The 14,135-nt window shown below is 44.8% G+C and overlaps 2 protein-coding genes across 2 annotated transcripts in view; one reads left to right on the plus strand and one right to left on the minus strand.

Moving 5' to 3' along the window:
* LOC310780845 (transmembrane prolyl 4-hydroxylase-like) overlaps window positions 1-14,133 on the plus strand; it is a 15,310-nt gene extending 1,177 nt beyond the window's left edge. Inside the window, exons 3-9 of the mRNA XM_083641352.1 lie at window positions 6,081-6,277; window positions 6,448-6,538; window positions 9,147-9,309; window positions 9,411-9,596; window positions 10,033-10,123; window positions 11,352-11,475; window positions 13,156-14,133. Of these exons, the coding sequence (XP_083497478.1) occupies window positions 6,081-6,277; window positions 6,448-6,538; window positions 9,147-9,309; window positions 9,411-9,596; window positions 10,033-10,123; window positions 11,352-11,475; window positions 13,156-13,370 (1,067 nt within the window). The 3' untranslated portion in view covers window positions 13,371-14,133. The remainder of the gene's footprint in view (window positions 1-6,080; window positions 6,278-6,447; window positions 6,539-9,146; window positions 9,310-9,410; window positions 9,597-10,032; window positions 10,124-11,351; window positions 11,476-13,155) is intronic.
* Window positions 84-2,314, minus strand: LOC310780846 (secreted frizzled-related protein 5; the record flags this gene model as incomplete). Its single annotated transcript, XM_083641353.1, has 4 exons — window positions 84-403; window positions 577-663; window positions 746-921; window positions 1,740-2,314. 4 exons carry the CDS (start codon window positions 2,312-2,314, stop codon window positions 84-86), a joined length of 1,158 nt encoding a protein of 385 aa, XP_083497479.1.
* Window positions 14,134-14,135: the final 2 nt, after the last annotated feature.

Here is a 14,135-nt window from a genome sequence, read left to right on the forward strand (position 1 = left end):
CTAAACCTTCATACTTCCCGTAGTAGTTTAATGCTCCTCTCAGAGCTTCAGTTCTTTCTACGTCGCTAACCCTCCACGTGATCCTAGCTCCTGCATCTGTGGCGTTTCCATTTGCGCGCTGCTGCCATCAGGTTCTTGTTGGTTCTCTGCCATGCAAAGGCCTTGTTGACCACCAGGCGCTCCCCCTGCACTGTGCCCATCACCAGGAAGGTGCCGCCTCGCGGGTTGCGCCGTGTCATGTTCCTTACACAGGTGGCGTCCCTCTCCAGCCACAGCTCAATGCGGGAGCGGATCTGCCCGCCCAGCAGGGGGCCGTGCTTCAGAACTTGTAGTTTGGAGGCCAGGGAGAACTGAGACAGACTTACAGGACTGAACTTGAGCCGTGCCAGACGCAGTTTTACCACTGGGAAGACAGTGAACAGCAGATATACATGACTTGATACATATTTGATATCACTGGCAATAAGGAGCCCCCTCCTGTCCTGTTATTGTCTTGTCTTCTACTTCTTGTCCAAGATGAAATAAAATGATCAAGGATTTTGGCCAGAGAAGAAGTGTGGGCATCCTGCTACTCACCAAAATCACTCCTACAAAAGGTCTCCAGTGTTGCTTTAGAAGAGGAGGCCTCCTCCAGCTCACAGTCCCGGCAGCTCGCCTGAGGCACTGAAAGATGCAAAGCACCGGTTAAGTAGTCAGTTGAACAAAGCAAACCAAAGGCTGTGTATCTGTGCGAGCCATGTCTTACCTCTGCGTCCCCCTGCATGAACACTGGTGTTGGTGATGGAGGAAATACACATGAGATGGTCTGCAGGAAACTGCTCGCAGCGCAGAATGTCGGGCCAGGGGTAGCCATAGCAACTCATGATTGGTGCACAGCTGTCCCGCACGGACTCGCACAAACTCCTGCAGGGCGATACAAACCTGAACAGGAGGGATGGAGAGGGACATAGACTGAATTGAGGATTCAAATCAATAGCGCTGTGGGTGGAAAGAAACTACACCGGACCAGATAACACATTTCATCACTTTTCTTTTCTTTTCTCAAATGAGAGGTGTTACATCATTTTTGGAACAAAGAAACTTTTCTGAGAGGCTAGCCCAGATTTGCATAGCTTTCAAAAGGCTGTTAACCCTTCCTCAATTTATTCCTCTCTACCTGTGGACATTCTTATGAAATTCTTAGATCTGCTAGTAATTCTATTTTTTTTTATTTTTTTATATATTTTTTTACAAAGAAACCATGACAATATCAATCTGATTTATATTATTATTATTATTATTATAATTATTATTATCTGAAGAGCACTAATTGCAACCCCTGATTTATGAGTTTCTTTTTGTGTTGGCAATGGGCTAAAGCTGCGTTTCACCTCCTCAGCATGTACATTCATGTGCAGTAACACATTGCCATTAGCTAGATTTGCATTCTTGGCCTTTTTCAGCACCCTAGTTGCCAGGTTTCTTTAAACCGTTTCAGCCTGGGACCGAATTTTTAATCTCACACTGGGACCCAGGCTATTATATGCATGGCCAGTACTCTTAAGTCAAGTCCTGGGGATGCAGCAGAAACAGTCTTGTGAGTTGTGACTATTATTGGGTTCTGAACTAAGCTTACAAAACATTGTCCTATCATCATCTTAATTTAATTCCTACAAAAAGTCACATGGATTGAAAGAGTATAAAAAAGGACTATATAATCATTAGAATAGAGGCAGAACGATTGTGTGTGTAGTACTCACCTGTCCAGGCAGATGGGGGCGAAGAGAGAGCAGAGGAAGATGCGGGCGTCAGGGTGGCACTCGCGGGCGAGCAGCGGCAGCCAGCTGGCACTCTGCTGCACGGCCTCGGCGGGCGACTCGTGGTCCAGCAGGTTGGGCATCCTCATGGCGTCGTAGCCGATGCTTTGGCACAAGGCCATGCCCGGCGGGATGGGCACACAGCGAGACGAGCCGCGGGACTCCCACTGTCCCCCTGCACCCGTCGAGGGCATGGGCGCTAAACCAGCGCCGGTGCCAGCCGGGCGGCCCCACAATCCACCATCCTCTCCCGCCTCCGCTCGAGAAACGCTAGTACCTCCGAGCTTGGCCTCCGCGCTCGCCCTGCCCCCTCCTCCCCTGTCTTTCCCCCCAGATCTCACCCGACCTTCAGCCACAGCTCTCGCTCGTCCCTCCGCCCCGGCTCGTACCCTACCAGCACCAGCGCCGCCGCGGGCTAATGTGCTGCCAGGCCCGGCGAGCAGCAGGAGAAAGAGGAGGTGGGCTGAACATTGGGATTTGCTGTAGCTAAAACGAGGAGGACAAAGCACAGAGGTCATCCTGGGAACAGAAGTTGGAAAAAGGAGCAAACAATCCTCAAGTGCGTCTCTGAGTAAATGGTATGACATTGCAGGAGGGGATGGCAGGATTAGGTGTATTTATAGGGGGGGGCGGTGATCACATTTGCATAGGAAGGGGTAAGGGGAGGCCTAGGGAACAATAGAGGGGGGGAGGGGTGGGGTACAAATTAAAAGTGTTTGAGATTAGGATCTCTTCTTAATTTGCGAGGAGGCTTTGTAAGTGCGTGATGGAGCTCAAGACGAGTAAACCGGATGTTGTGCCGTCTGGATTGTCCTGGCTTTTCTGCCCCCTTCCATCCCCACACGGCTTGAGGTGAGGAAGAGCGACGCCCCAAATTCTCTTCCGACTCACACCAGCTCCTCTGTCCCGGCCGGACCTCTTCCTGGTTTTCTTTTTCACCCCTCCTCCTTTATCCATCGCTGCTTCTGAGGGAAGGAAAGACGTGATTCTTTTGCGATTAATCATGGTTGACGAGAGATAAAAGCTGCGTCGTCAGAGTAAGGAGATAAGCTGGGTCATCATCACAGCTCCTCTAGTGTCACAGTGTGATCATAACCCTTCAAGAGAAGATCATCAACTTGTGGGAAAAAAAAGTGTGTTGCAAAGTGACGGAAGCGCAGGGCGAGAGACATTATGCGTCAAAAGGCCTCCGCGAATCCGCTGCGAGCGTGTCTCGCGTGTGAGCAGCATGTCGCACGGGACAAACAGAATCGGTGTTGTGTTGTCCCGCTGTGCAGCCGTGGCCTGATTCCTCTTCAGACAAGCAGGTCACTTCCTTTCCGGGGGAGAGAGAGGAAGGCTCGGTCCTCTTTATTCATATCAGCTATCCAGAGTAATGAGGCCTGACTGGACAATGGGGATTAACCAAGTGTGGGTACAGTCAGTGTAACATACACTCAGGACAAACAAGGCCTGTACTGTACAGGCAAGTCTTTTATTAAACCATTTAGACCTCGTGCAACATTTGCGTGTATATCAGAGGAAGAGACTGACGTACACGGATGGATTGGTAGACAGGAACAGTGACACGGTGCTTTATGCCCTCACCCTTAAATTAAATTAGGTTCTCGGTGGTGTGACAATTGTTTTCCAGGTAACCCAGGTGGTAAATGTGTCGGGGGTGAGAGCTGCGGAGCAAATGGGGGGGAGATGTTATAACCACTGGTCTTATATGAAACCCTTTTAAAGCCCACTGAATGAAGTCTCAAATGTGTGTCGGTGAGCTTGACGGCCAGGCTTGTTTTTCTTTAGTTTATGAGAAGTTGACATTTAGGAGATGTAAGGTTTTCACTGGATGGTGGTGACGATATGAGAGCAGCCAGCCACCGACTGCCTCCTCCCCAGGGAGATGATACAGAACACCTCTTGGAAAAATGAGGTGCCCCGGCTCATTAAGGATATACCACACATGGCTCCCCGGAGAGTGACAAAAGGGAATTGGGTTTAGTCATTAAATGCTAGTTACACCTCCCCTCAAACATACCGTTGAGAGAGGGCTCTCTAAATCAACTTGAACTTGGTGCTTCAACAATCTTACATTTTATTATTATGTATAATTTAAGATTAAATACAAGATGCAGTTTCATTTGACATCGGCACACAAATCAAATATGAGGCCTTGAACTGAAAACTGAAACCATAATTGGTTTTGAATGATTCCAGATCTTGGTGAGAAATGATTTTACTCGACTGACTTTTACTCAAAGATTTTTTTTATGACAATGAAGAAAGTTAGCTTCTCGGCTCCTTGTAGCAAGTTTAATGACTAACTAAAGTAAGTAACTATACATGTGTAACTGAGACAGTTTAACAAACAATGTACATCTTCACAAATACACCGGGGCACAAAGTTAAAATTGTTATGAGAATTTCTCTAGGTTTTTTTTGGAGCCTACACATCCTAATCATATTATTATTATTTGCTTACACTGATCAACCTGCATTATTTGAAAATGTCTTCCTTTCCTTTCCTTTCATCCTAAAAGGCAATACAAGGCAATCTAAATTAATCCATTTAGTGGTTTGACAGATCAAGCAGCACTGTTAGTAACTGATACCCACTAATCCACTCACTGACTTGTTACTTGTGTGACGTGCTCTTTCTGGTCTGGTGTGACTTTGAGTTTTTGAACTAGTCAGAGTTTTACGAGTGGAAATGTTTAGACTTGAGAAATGTCTTAGGGTATTCATGTGCCAGTGCAAATCTTTTCCATAAGCGGTTGAAAATAAATGTGTTTAGTTTGTTTGCTTTTCCTCAGCTTGGGGTTTCACTTTGATCGTATCATGTGTGAAGCTCTGACTCATTGTTCACAGCCGTTTTTGCTATGTGAACAGACCTGCATGCTTTTGATCAGCGTAGTCTCTCATCTCTGAGTCAATCTCTGTGATGGCTTCTAATTCCTCAATCCTCTCTCTAATCTAGGATAGTCTGATGACTGGCTGGTGTTATGATAATATAGGCCTTCCATTGCTATATCTGTATATTTGGCAAAGTCATAAAGTGTGGCAACTCAGTGGTGCTCTCCAAAGTCATTGACCAGGATAAACTATTCCCTGTGTCATTTCAGTTCTATCCAGGGAGAAATAGGGTGACCAGACGGCCTGGTTTCAGGGCGAACATCCCGAGTCTCGACAGATATGTCTCGGGACACTGAAAGGGCCCGGTTTTCAACACACACTGCCAAATTGTCCTGTTTCCACCACAGTTAAAATAACAATAATAGTATCACATTACACTTGTTTTCCAGTGCGCTTACATAGACATTTATCATGTTCTGTCATGTGGAATGAATCTCCATGTGAAAGAAGTGCGCAGAGATACCGGAATCAAAGCTGCATAGATCATGAGAAGAGGACGTATCACTCTGGCCCTAAAATAAATATCCTTTTATCCATTGCGTTCATCATCATGTGCAAATCATTCCACCGACGTTTTGGACCGCAAAGGAAGATTGAAGGCTAAAGCATGGATTGGTTTATATTCTCATGCAGGACTTTGTGGGCAATACGACAATGGAATGATATTAACTGTGTAGAAAAACAAATAGATTTATATTGTGAGCAGCATCTTCCCTTTATCTGATGGGGAAGATCTCAGCAGAGCAGCCAGTGTGCACACAGGGACGTTAAAACTGTCATAGTTAATAAATGCATGTAATCAATCAGGATTGAGAACTGAGGCTTACCAGTCTGCCTTAATATAATAGATGAGATCATTTGCACTGGAAATAAATAAGTAAATTAATGCATTATTTATTTATGATTGATTGATTGATATTTTTATTTGATGCATGTACCTTAAGGTGCCCAGCCCATATGGGCTTACAAGACAGTATATAATATTTACAATAGCCAAGATGGCCACATGACAAATCATAATATACATTTGTACAGAATCAAGAAAAGAAAAGGCATTTCAACAAAACATTCACTTTCCAAGAGATACAGTTATACTGGGTACAATGTTCCCTGTCTTAGTCGCCAGGCATTTTCTATAAATCTGGCTAAAACAAAAAATCCCTTATCAAAAAGCCAACTCAACACATGACCTTCAAACCTTCAACATATGACCTTCATTATTATGCATAAGATAATTTGAGTGGGTGGAATCAATGCGTGTGCCTCCATTTCAAAGGACGTTGTTAAGATGTTTGAGAAGTATTGACAACACCTAAATCAAGCATGGGAAAGAGTGCAGTGTGTGTTAATATCCCCGCACTCGTGTCTCATTCCTATTCCTGATAGAGATCCCTGGCTTCCTGTCGGAGGAGGAGTGCCGTGTGGTGGTGCAGCTGGCCCAGCTGAAGGGCCTGACAGAGAGCCAGACGAAGGCGCCAGGCGGGGGTCAAGAGGAGTCAAACCAGCCCCTGCTCTCTCTCAGCACAGAGGAGGTCTTCAGCCTGTTGGACCTGGACCAGGACGGGCTGCTGCAGAAGCAGGAGGTGACCACACAGACGAAACCCAGAAAGAGACCTATTGTTGTCACCTGCCAGACAAGAGGGAGGAGGGAAATAGATGAACTTCAAGAAAAATCCAGAAGTCATGACAAATGATGTGAACTTGCCATTATGTGTTTTGTTGTAATGAAAATATTTCCTTGTCTCTCGTCCAGATTGTGAGTCACTCACGCTCGCGAGATGGGACCTGGTTGAGCCTAGATAAACTACGGCAGATACTCAGTGGCCTGGAGGCCTGCCCAGCAGGTGTGTGTGTATGTGTGCATGTGGTATTATTCAACACTTTCAAGATACCACCACATCAGAGAGCATAATGTCTGGCCACATGGGCTAGTGAAACTAGTAGTTGCAGTAGAGAAAGTGTTTGATTTGATATTTTGACATTTGCTCGTGTTTCAGAGAGTTCAATCTGAATTGAGAAAACTGAATTTGAAATTATTGTCAAATTAAATTGAACAATAATCACATTTTACTTCAAGACGTTGAAGTTAATTTCAAATTGTTCATTATGAATACGAATAAAAAAAAGAATTCATTTATATATACACCGGTATATAAAACAATCATTCATTCAAAACAATTCAAGTTGAGCATGACAAATTAAAATTTCTGCAACAAATACAGTCTCTGCTGCGACCAATCTCTCTACCTGTGTTGTTGGCGAACTTGGCGTGCATGTGAGTGTCTCCCTAGTGGTCTTTTCCTGGAAAGAGTAAGTAGCTGACGGGTGGCTATGGTTGCGTGCGAGTGTTTGAGTGGCAAGGCCCGGAAGAGGGGTGACACGGTTTTGACCTGGTGATGCCATAATGCCAGGCGTTGTGTGTGTGCGTCCCGGTCCGGATGCCACTCATCCTATCTCATTAAACTGATTATCCTCCAACCCCTTTTTCTTATCCCCTTCCCCCCCACTCACCCCTCCTTTCACACACACACACACACACACCCTTGTGTTCCACACCGCCCCGCCCCCCAACCACCTCTTCTCCAGCACCCCAGAGTTATTGTTTCTGGCTGGGGGGGCGCCGTCTCCCAGGGGGAGGGAGCGGAGGGCCGGACATTCACTCAGCTGGGAGTAGCAGCATACAGTTGTACATAGAGGGGCCCTTTACACGAGGACAGTTTCTGGAAGAAACAACATAATAGCGTTTCCTTCACACTTTTTCCTTCACACCTTCTCCCTGTTTACATGAGCGCTGTTGAATTTTTAAAACGCCGTAATGTACATGCCAGGTCAGGTCGCTAGGTGGCAGTGTGATCACCTTATTCTTTGCCCATACAAGGACGCTTCTGCATGACGTAATAGACTACTTGCACAACTCCACTACTTCCTGAAATGAGTATGGCATCTTGGTTTCCTGTCCTACACTATTGGATGAACTGATTAATGTCAGGTGTGCCTGATCACTGTTGTTGTGACTGCAGCAGTCAGGCACACCTGACATTAATCAGTTCATCCAATAGTGTAGGACAGGAAACCAAGATGCCCTACTCATTTCAGGAACTAGTGGAGTTGTGCAAGTAGTCTATTTCGTAATCGTCTTTCCTGTTTTAAACACGGAAGTAGAGTACGCCTTCCGCAGTCATTTAGACTTGCCAAAAAGCTTTTTTCAAGCTAAAAAAAAACCCAAACTGTTTTTTTTTTTGTCGGGTGAGAATGTAACATATATGTGACCAGTTTATCAGAATAACGCCTATTGGAAATCTTTAACGAGCAGCGAGGACCGGGAGCGCTGAGTGTGCTATCTGTCAAACCCTACTGTAGGCTACTGGCAGTGAGAAAACACTGTTGACGTGCTTTTGTAACTAACGTTAAATGCCGACCGGGTACAGCCATCGGCTCCTCGCAGCAGTAACGTTATGAACATGTAACTGAAGTTGGCCGCAGTGTAGCTTAATTCTGAATGTTGCCAAACTTCATTCATACTGACGTTTTATTTTGAAAATGGTTGCCAACTCGCGCAAGGCTATGGCGTAATCGCGTGTGTCGCGTGTGCAGGCACGTCAGAGTTTCTGAAATGTGCCGTCTTCAAGCGATTACATGGAGCCCTCAGCGGGAAGAGTCTCAAAGAATTCCACTCTGGAAGGTGGTTTCAAAATGTGTCGTTTCCTAAGCCCAAATTCGCCGTCGCCGTCTAAAAGGGAGGCACTAACGATACAATAATTCCCCGTCACCATAGGAAACCATCCTCGTGTAAAGTGCCCCAGAGAGAAGGACGGTACACAGAATTGTTATAGTGATCGTGTAGAATTAACAGATTGATATAATGAATTAAGAGGATTATTAAATCTCATTAATATCTGTTGTTATTTTGACATTCTCTTGTAGTTGTGTGTAATAATTATGCAGTAGGTTTGTTGCCTTGGTCCAGACAGACCTTCGAATCTGAATAACAACAATGGCGACGCTAATATAGACGAGATAGATGCTGCTATCGAGGCTGCTTTAAATCGACCAATTACTTTGAAATCCGAACAACACTTTTGAAGGTATTTATTCAAAGGGAAAATGTCCCCCCCCACCCCCCACCAATCTCCCCACTGGCTTAGATTCAGGTGGATATGTTGGTCTACTCTATAGTGATTGGTTAGGGAAAATCGAATCCCCCTCGAGGATTTCCCAATGGAAATCGGTTAGAGAGGAGACAATGTCAGACTGAAGAAGGAAATGAAGCGCAACGACTTTTCAGTCTGATATCAGGCTAGTAGGTTTGTGTTCCAGCTCTCTGAAGGAACAAAAATAGTCCACTGTGTTGAATGGTTGTGTGTGTGTGTGTGTGTGTGTGTGTGTGTGTGTGTGTGTGTGTGTGTGTGTGTGTGTCTGTGTCTGTGTCTGTGTCTGTGTGTTGCCTGACAGGCATGCTGACCTTGGAGGAGTTCAGGTGTGTGTACGACGCGTCCCAGCGCCCTGGACAGCACCGCAGCGGGACACTCCAGGGTCAGGTCAAACGGAGGAGCAAACACACATGGCTTTACCAAGGCCGGGGATCACACCACGTGCTACACACACTCAGGAACAGGTAAGCTACGCACGCGTTCACGTCGACATGCTCTCAGTAACCCACACACTCGTAAATGGTGTATAAATGTCTTTGTCGTTTTCCTGTTCTCTTAACTCAAGAGTGACCCGTCTGACGCGTCTGCCTTCTCCGCTGGTCGAGCTGAGCGAGCCGCTGCAGGTGATTCGCTACGAGCACGGAGACTTCAGTAACGCCCATCATGACAGCAGCCCCACCCACTCAGAGACTACCTGCGCGCACACACGACTAGCGGGAAACTCTTCCGCACTCTCGGAGATCACTTGCAGGTGTGTGTCTGATATGTACTGTTTTTTTTTTGTTTAGTTTAGCTTTTTGGTTCAGTTAACAGTTTTTGATTTTTTAAGTTTAATCGTTTCGTGCATTTCTTTTTTGACAAGGACAAGCTTAATTATCTCTGAATTAGGTTTTTAATTTGGTCACTGTCTATGCACTGCTGAAATTTTACATTGGAATGACCATAATGTATATAAAATGTCTCATTCACTGGTCTCATTCATTTGAGGGTTACTCATTTTGGGTTAGTGGTTGGATGGTGGTTTATTTTTTTATTTTTTTTCATGTTGCTTCAGTTTTTCGTACCAACTATAATAATGCTGTTGTTATTGTTACATTTTGCATATGGCAGATATCAAATATCATTGCCAAACTAGTGTCATTAATAGTTATCTGGATTTGTCTCTCCTCATCCTTTTACGATTGCAGGTATCTTACTGTGTTATTCTACCTCAGCTCTGTGGAGGAGGGTGGTGAGACCACCTTTCCTGTGGCGGACAATCGCACCTATGAGGAGGAGGTGAGTGTGTGTGTGTATGCTCACAGCCCAGCTCATGAACCAGCAAGAGCTTTTTTGTAGATGTCAATCAACCGATATGGGTTTTTCATTGGCCGATGCCGATATTTATAGAGCAGGGCGGCCAATCGTAACCTTGCAAGGCAGCTGGATCCGCACAAGATCATGATCACACGACAAATCCATCTTGTCACGCTCAAATCTATTGGTTTGAATCCGAACCATCAGCATCCTATGAGGCGGCTAGGGGCGGGCCGTGGTGTGACACCAGCGAGGGTGAGCCCGTGATAGACAGATGGTACATCCAGTCACCTGCCAGGTATTATTTGAAAGTGCCTGCCCTTTTCCCGAGTGACTTGTTCCTAGATGGTTATGTGAAAACAAACCATCTGTCAGCGTTGGGTTATGCCATTGGACGATAATGCCTATATCATGTAGATTTTTTTTTTTTTTTTTTCGTGTGTGCATCTGATAAAATACAACAATTTAATAATAACAAATGAGAACTTAAAAATTGCTGAACTTAAATTAACATTTATTTAACACTAATGGTATAGACCCTTTTCACGGGGGCCATTTTGTGTCGAAAAGGCAGGGTAAAAACAGGTGCCAGCAAAACACTAATGAGGGTTTCCAACTTCCATGATTGGAAGTTGATTGGAAGTTGGAAGTTGGAAGTTTACCCTGCCTTTTCGACACAAAATGGCCCCCGTGAAAAAGGTATATTGTCTGCATTGTCTCTGTTTGCTTACATATGCACTTAGTCTGCAGAGCGCTTATTTTAAATAAATAAATAAAAATGATCAACTAAAAATACATTTCCACAGGTAATTACAAAAACTAAACTTTGTAAAACAAAAAAATATGAATGAAAAATAAAGTTTTAGTCCACTTAACAACAGCATTTATTAGCAGATAGCATCCCCTTGTTTCTGAGAGAAAACGCTACCGGTAATTTGTAAACTTACATAAATAAAAATAAAAATAATTAAGCAATGTTTGTGCACAGAGTAGCACACAGCAGAAATCTGCCCGCTTAATCGGTCTATCACTAGTTTTTTGTTTCACCACTGTGCCATTGTGAAAATATGTCAAGTACACCACCTGACCTGAATGCTACTGATAACACGCAGACAGTGCTGAACCTTGACACGGAATCTGATACGAAAGCAATATCACGTTCCAAAACAAAAGATTAGGCGCAGGCCGTTGACTGTTTTGTGCGTCGTAGGCACTGGTCCAGGATGGAGTTGATCTGACAGACACCCAGGAGACATGTGGCAGAGGGAACCTGAGGGTCAACCCCACGGTTGGGACAGCTCTCCTCTGGTACAACCACCTCTCTGATGGTAGAGGTAAGGACGGGAGGCTTTACCTGTAGCCCTTTTCAAACACACGCGACCCGGGAACGTTTGGTTGTTGACACTCTTCTGTGGCGCTGTCACCTTATGACAGGGATGCCAAAAAAATATAAGAATTCAGCGATATCTACAGTTTTGATCCCAAAATGGGCCACCTCACCTGGGTGAATCATGTAAATTATATGACAAAATAATTTGAGGCTAAGCCGATAAGTGAGGGATGCAAACAAGCTTCACCGCACACCCTAGGCCTAGACATCAGTAAAAAAAAAGTTAATTAAAAAATAAATAAAGTAAAATCACGCCAGCACCCATGGGCTAAGGGGATCTGTTACAGGCTAAAGCTTAATTTATACTTATTATAAAGTGTCGCTCAGCACATGGTCGCAGACGAAAAAGAAGGTGTCGCTCATGGTGTTGCATTTATACTTCAGAGGATGTTCGCCTCGGTTCAACGGTCACGTGACACTCGAACGCTATAAGCAGCTGTAGACAGTCAAGAGAAGAGAGGGAACGAAATGCAGAGTGAAACCACCTCGGAGGCTCGATGTAACGTACTTGGCTGCAGCTGCATATAAACAGCACACAACCACACAACTCACCTGCTCTCTCTCTGGGAAATTGGTCACGATGTTCTTTGTGATTTTCACAAAGTCATACATCAAGGACAGGCTGATAAAAATAGCGGGCACACGTTCATTCATTTCAATCGAGCAAAAACTAGCGGGTGGACCCCAACCAAAACAAGGAAGTCAAGCCTCAAGCGCGTGCCGTCTATATAGCCAATCAGACTTGACGTGACGTAGTCAGCGACACTAGACATTTCACCAGGTAGCAGACACTGCTCGCTGACACTTGAAAGTGTCGACTCAAGTCCTCATTTCTGTCGGCGACCGTTTCAAAAGTGTTGGCAGACGAAGCATAAATTGGGCTTAAGGGAATCTGCTACAGGCTAAGGGAATCTGCTACAGAATTGAGAAATTAACGTTTTTCCATAAATATATACAGCACGTCAGATGAGCTTATCAGAAACATAGCCATCATCTTTACCAGATGGAGGACTGGAGGAGTCGTCAATATACTGTAAGTGTTGTATGAAGTGTTCTATAAAGCAGGGGAGCCCCCAACATAATTTAGTAAATTGTGTGGTTTCATTAGGATTTCAATGACTAGAGGTTAGCCCAAGGAGAGAATGTAGCGCATATACTTGGTCATAGCTTTCACTCTCTCCTGTTATTTTCCCACCTACATTATATTATACTTGCGCTGTTCGCGTCAGCTGCGTCGAGTCACATTTTCCGGGGGAGCTGGACGCCAGCTGCACCGGCAGGCTCGCAAGCTGTGGCGCAACCCGCGGCGCATTCAGCGCGTGCTTTGACGCTGTAGCATGTAAAAGGTTTCAGTCACAAAAAGTTCACCACCCTTTCCCGGACACAGTTTTCACCCTAGGAGGCTGAAATGTGGCATGGTCTGTGTGTGTGTGTAATTAATTAATTAATTAATTGATTGGATTTATATAGCGCCTTTCTAGACACTCAAAGCGCTTCACATATCAGGGGAGGGAGTTCATGCCAGTGTGTTCATGCCAATTGGCTAAAAGGGGGGCTCGGGGGGATTTTGAAATGCAGGATGAAATTTGGCACTCACTCTCACTGTTTTATGTTCTTCTTCCAGGTTGGATGGGTGAGCTAGATGAGTACTCCCTCCACGGAGACTGCCCAGTCAGCCGTGGGGTTAAGTGGGTGGCCAACAGCTGGGTTAATGTGGACCCGGACCATCAAAAGCAGGCCCGCTACCAGAGAATAGTGACCCACAGGAGGCAGGCTGAGTCAGGCATGGAGGAGCAGTACCACCCTCTCTCACACAGTGACCTCCACCAAGAGCTATAGCCAGGCCTACAGAGATGTCGATGAAGAGAAAAAGCTACCTTCATTCGAATTGAGTCAATCTTGCATCACAATTTCTCCAGCCAATGAGGCCCAACAGACCTTTCCAGAACATCGAAATGCTGTAGTCAAATTGAAATTTGCACATCGGTACTCCAAATAGCATCAATCCCAGAAATATGTCCTTTCATTTAATCTGTTTTACATCATATTATTTCCGTCAAGTCACTGCTAGCATATCACAGCTAACGCTGAAGTCACTCTCATGGGACAATTTGTGTGAATCTGAACAGGGAATTGCGGTAGGTAGATGCATTTGTTTCCTCACAATTAATTTAAACTCTAGAAATATCAAGGAGGTATGAATTTTAAGAATTTCTGCTAATAAGAGTGAATGCCATCCTCTTGTCAAGTCACGCCTTAAAGAAAATAGAAAGAAGAAATATAGCCACTAGGTTTTGAGTTTGAGAAGATGCAAGCATGTCTGAGCGATAAGCCTGCTTATTAGCTTCCATTTAGGTTCATTAGAGATCTATCCCTGTTGCAGGTCAGTGTTATTTTATTTGGCAGAATTGAAGCATTCTGTTATGAGCCATATCACAATATTCATCTGTGAATGTCTTCCGGAGGGGAAATTTTGTGAAATCTTGAATGTCTGTTCTGTTCAGCAGTTTTGGTTGGAATGCTCTGAGTTTTTTTTTTTATTAAATGTTATGGATTTGCTAGACCTAAAACAAATCCAAGACTATCCTAGACCGGACTAAGTCA

Source organism: Poromitra crassiceps (genome assembly GCF_964638095.1).
Source record: "Poromitra crassiceps genome assembly, chromosome: 8".
Lineage (NCBI taxonomy): Eukaryota > Metazoa > Chordata > Actinopteri > Beryciformes > Melamphaidae > Poromitra > Poromitra crassiceps.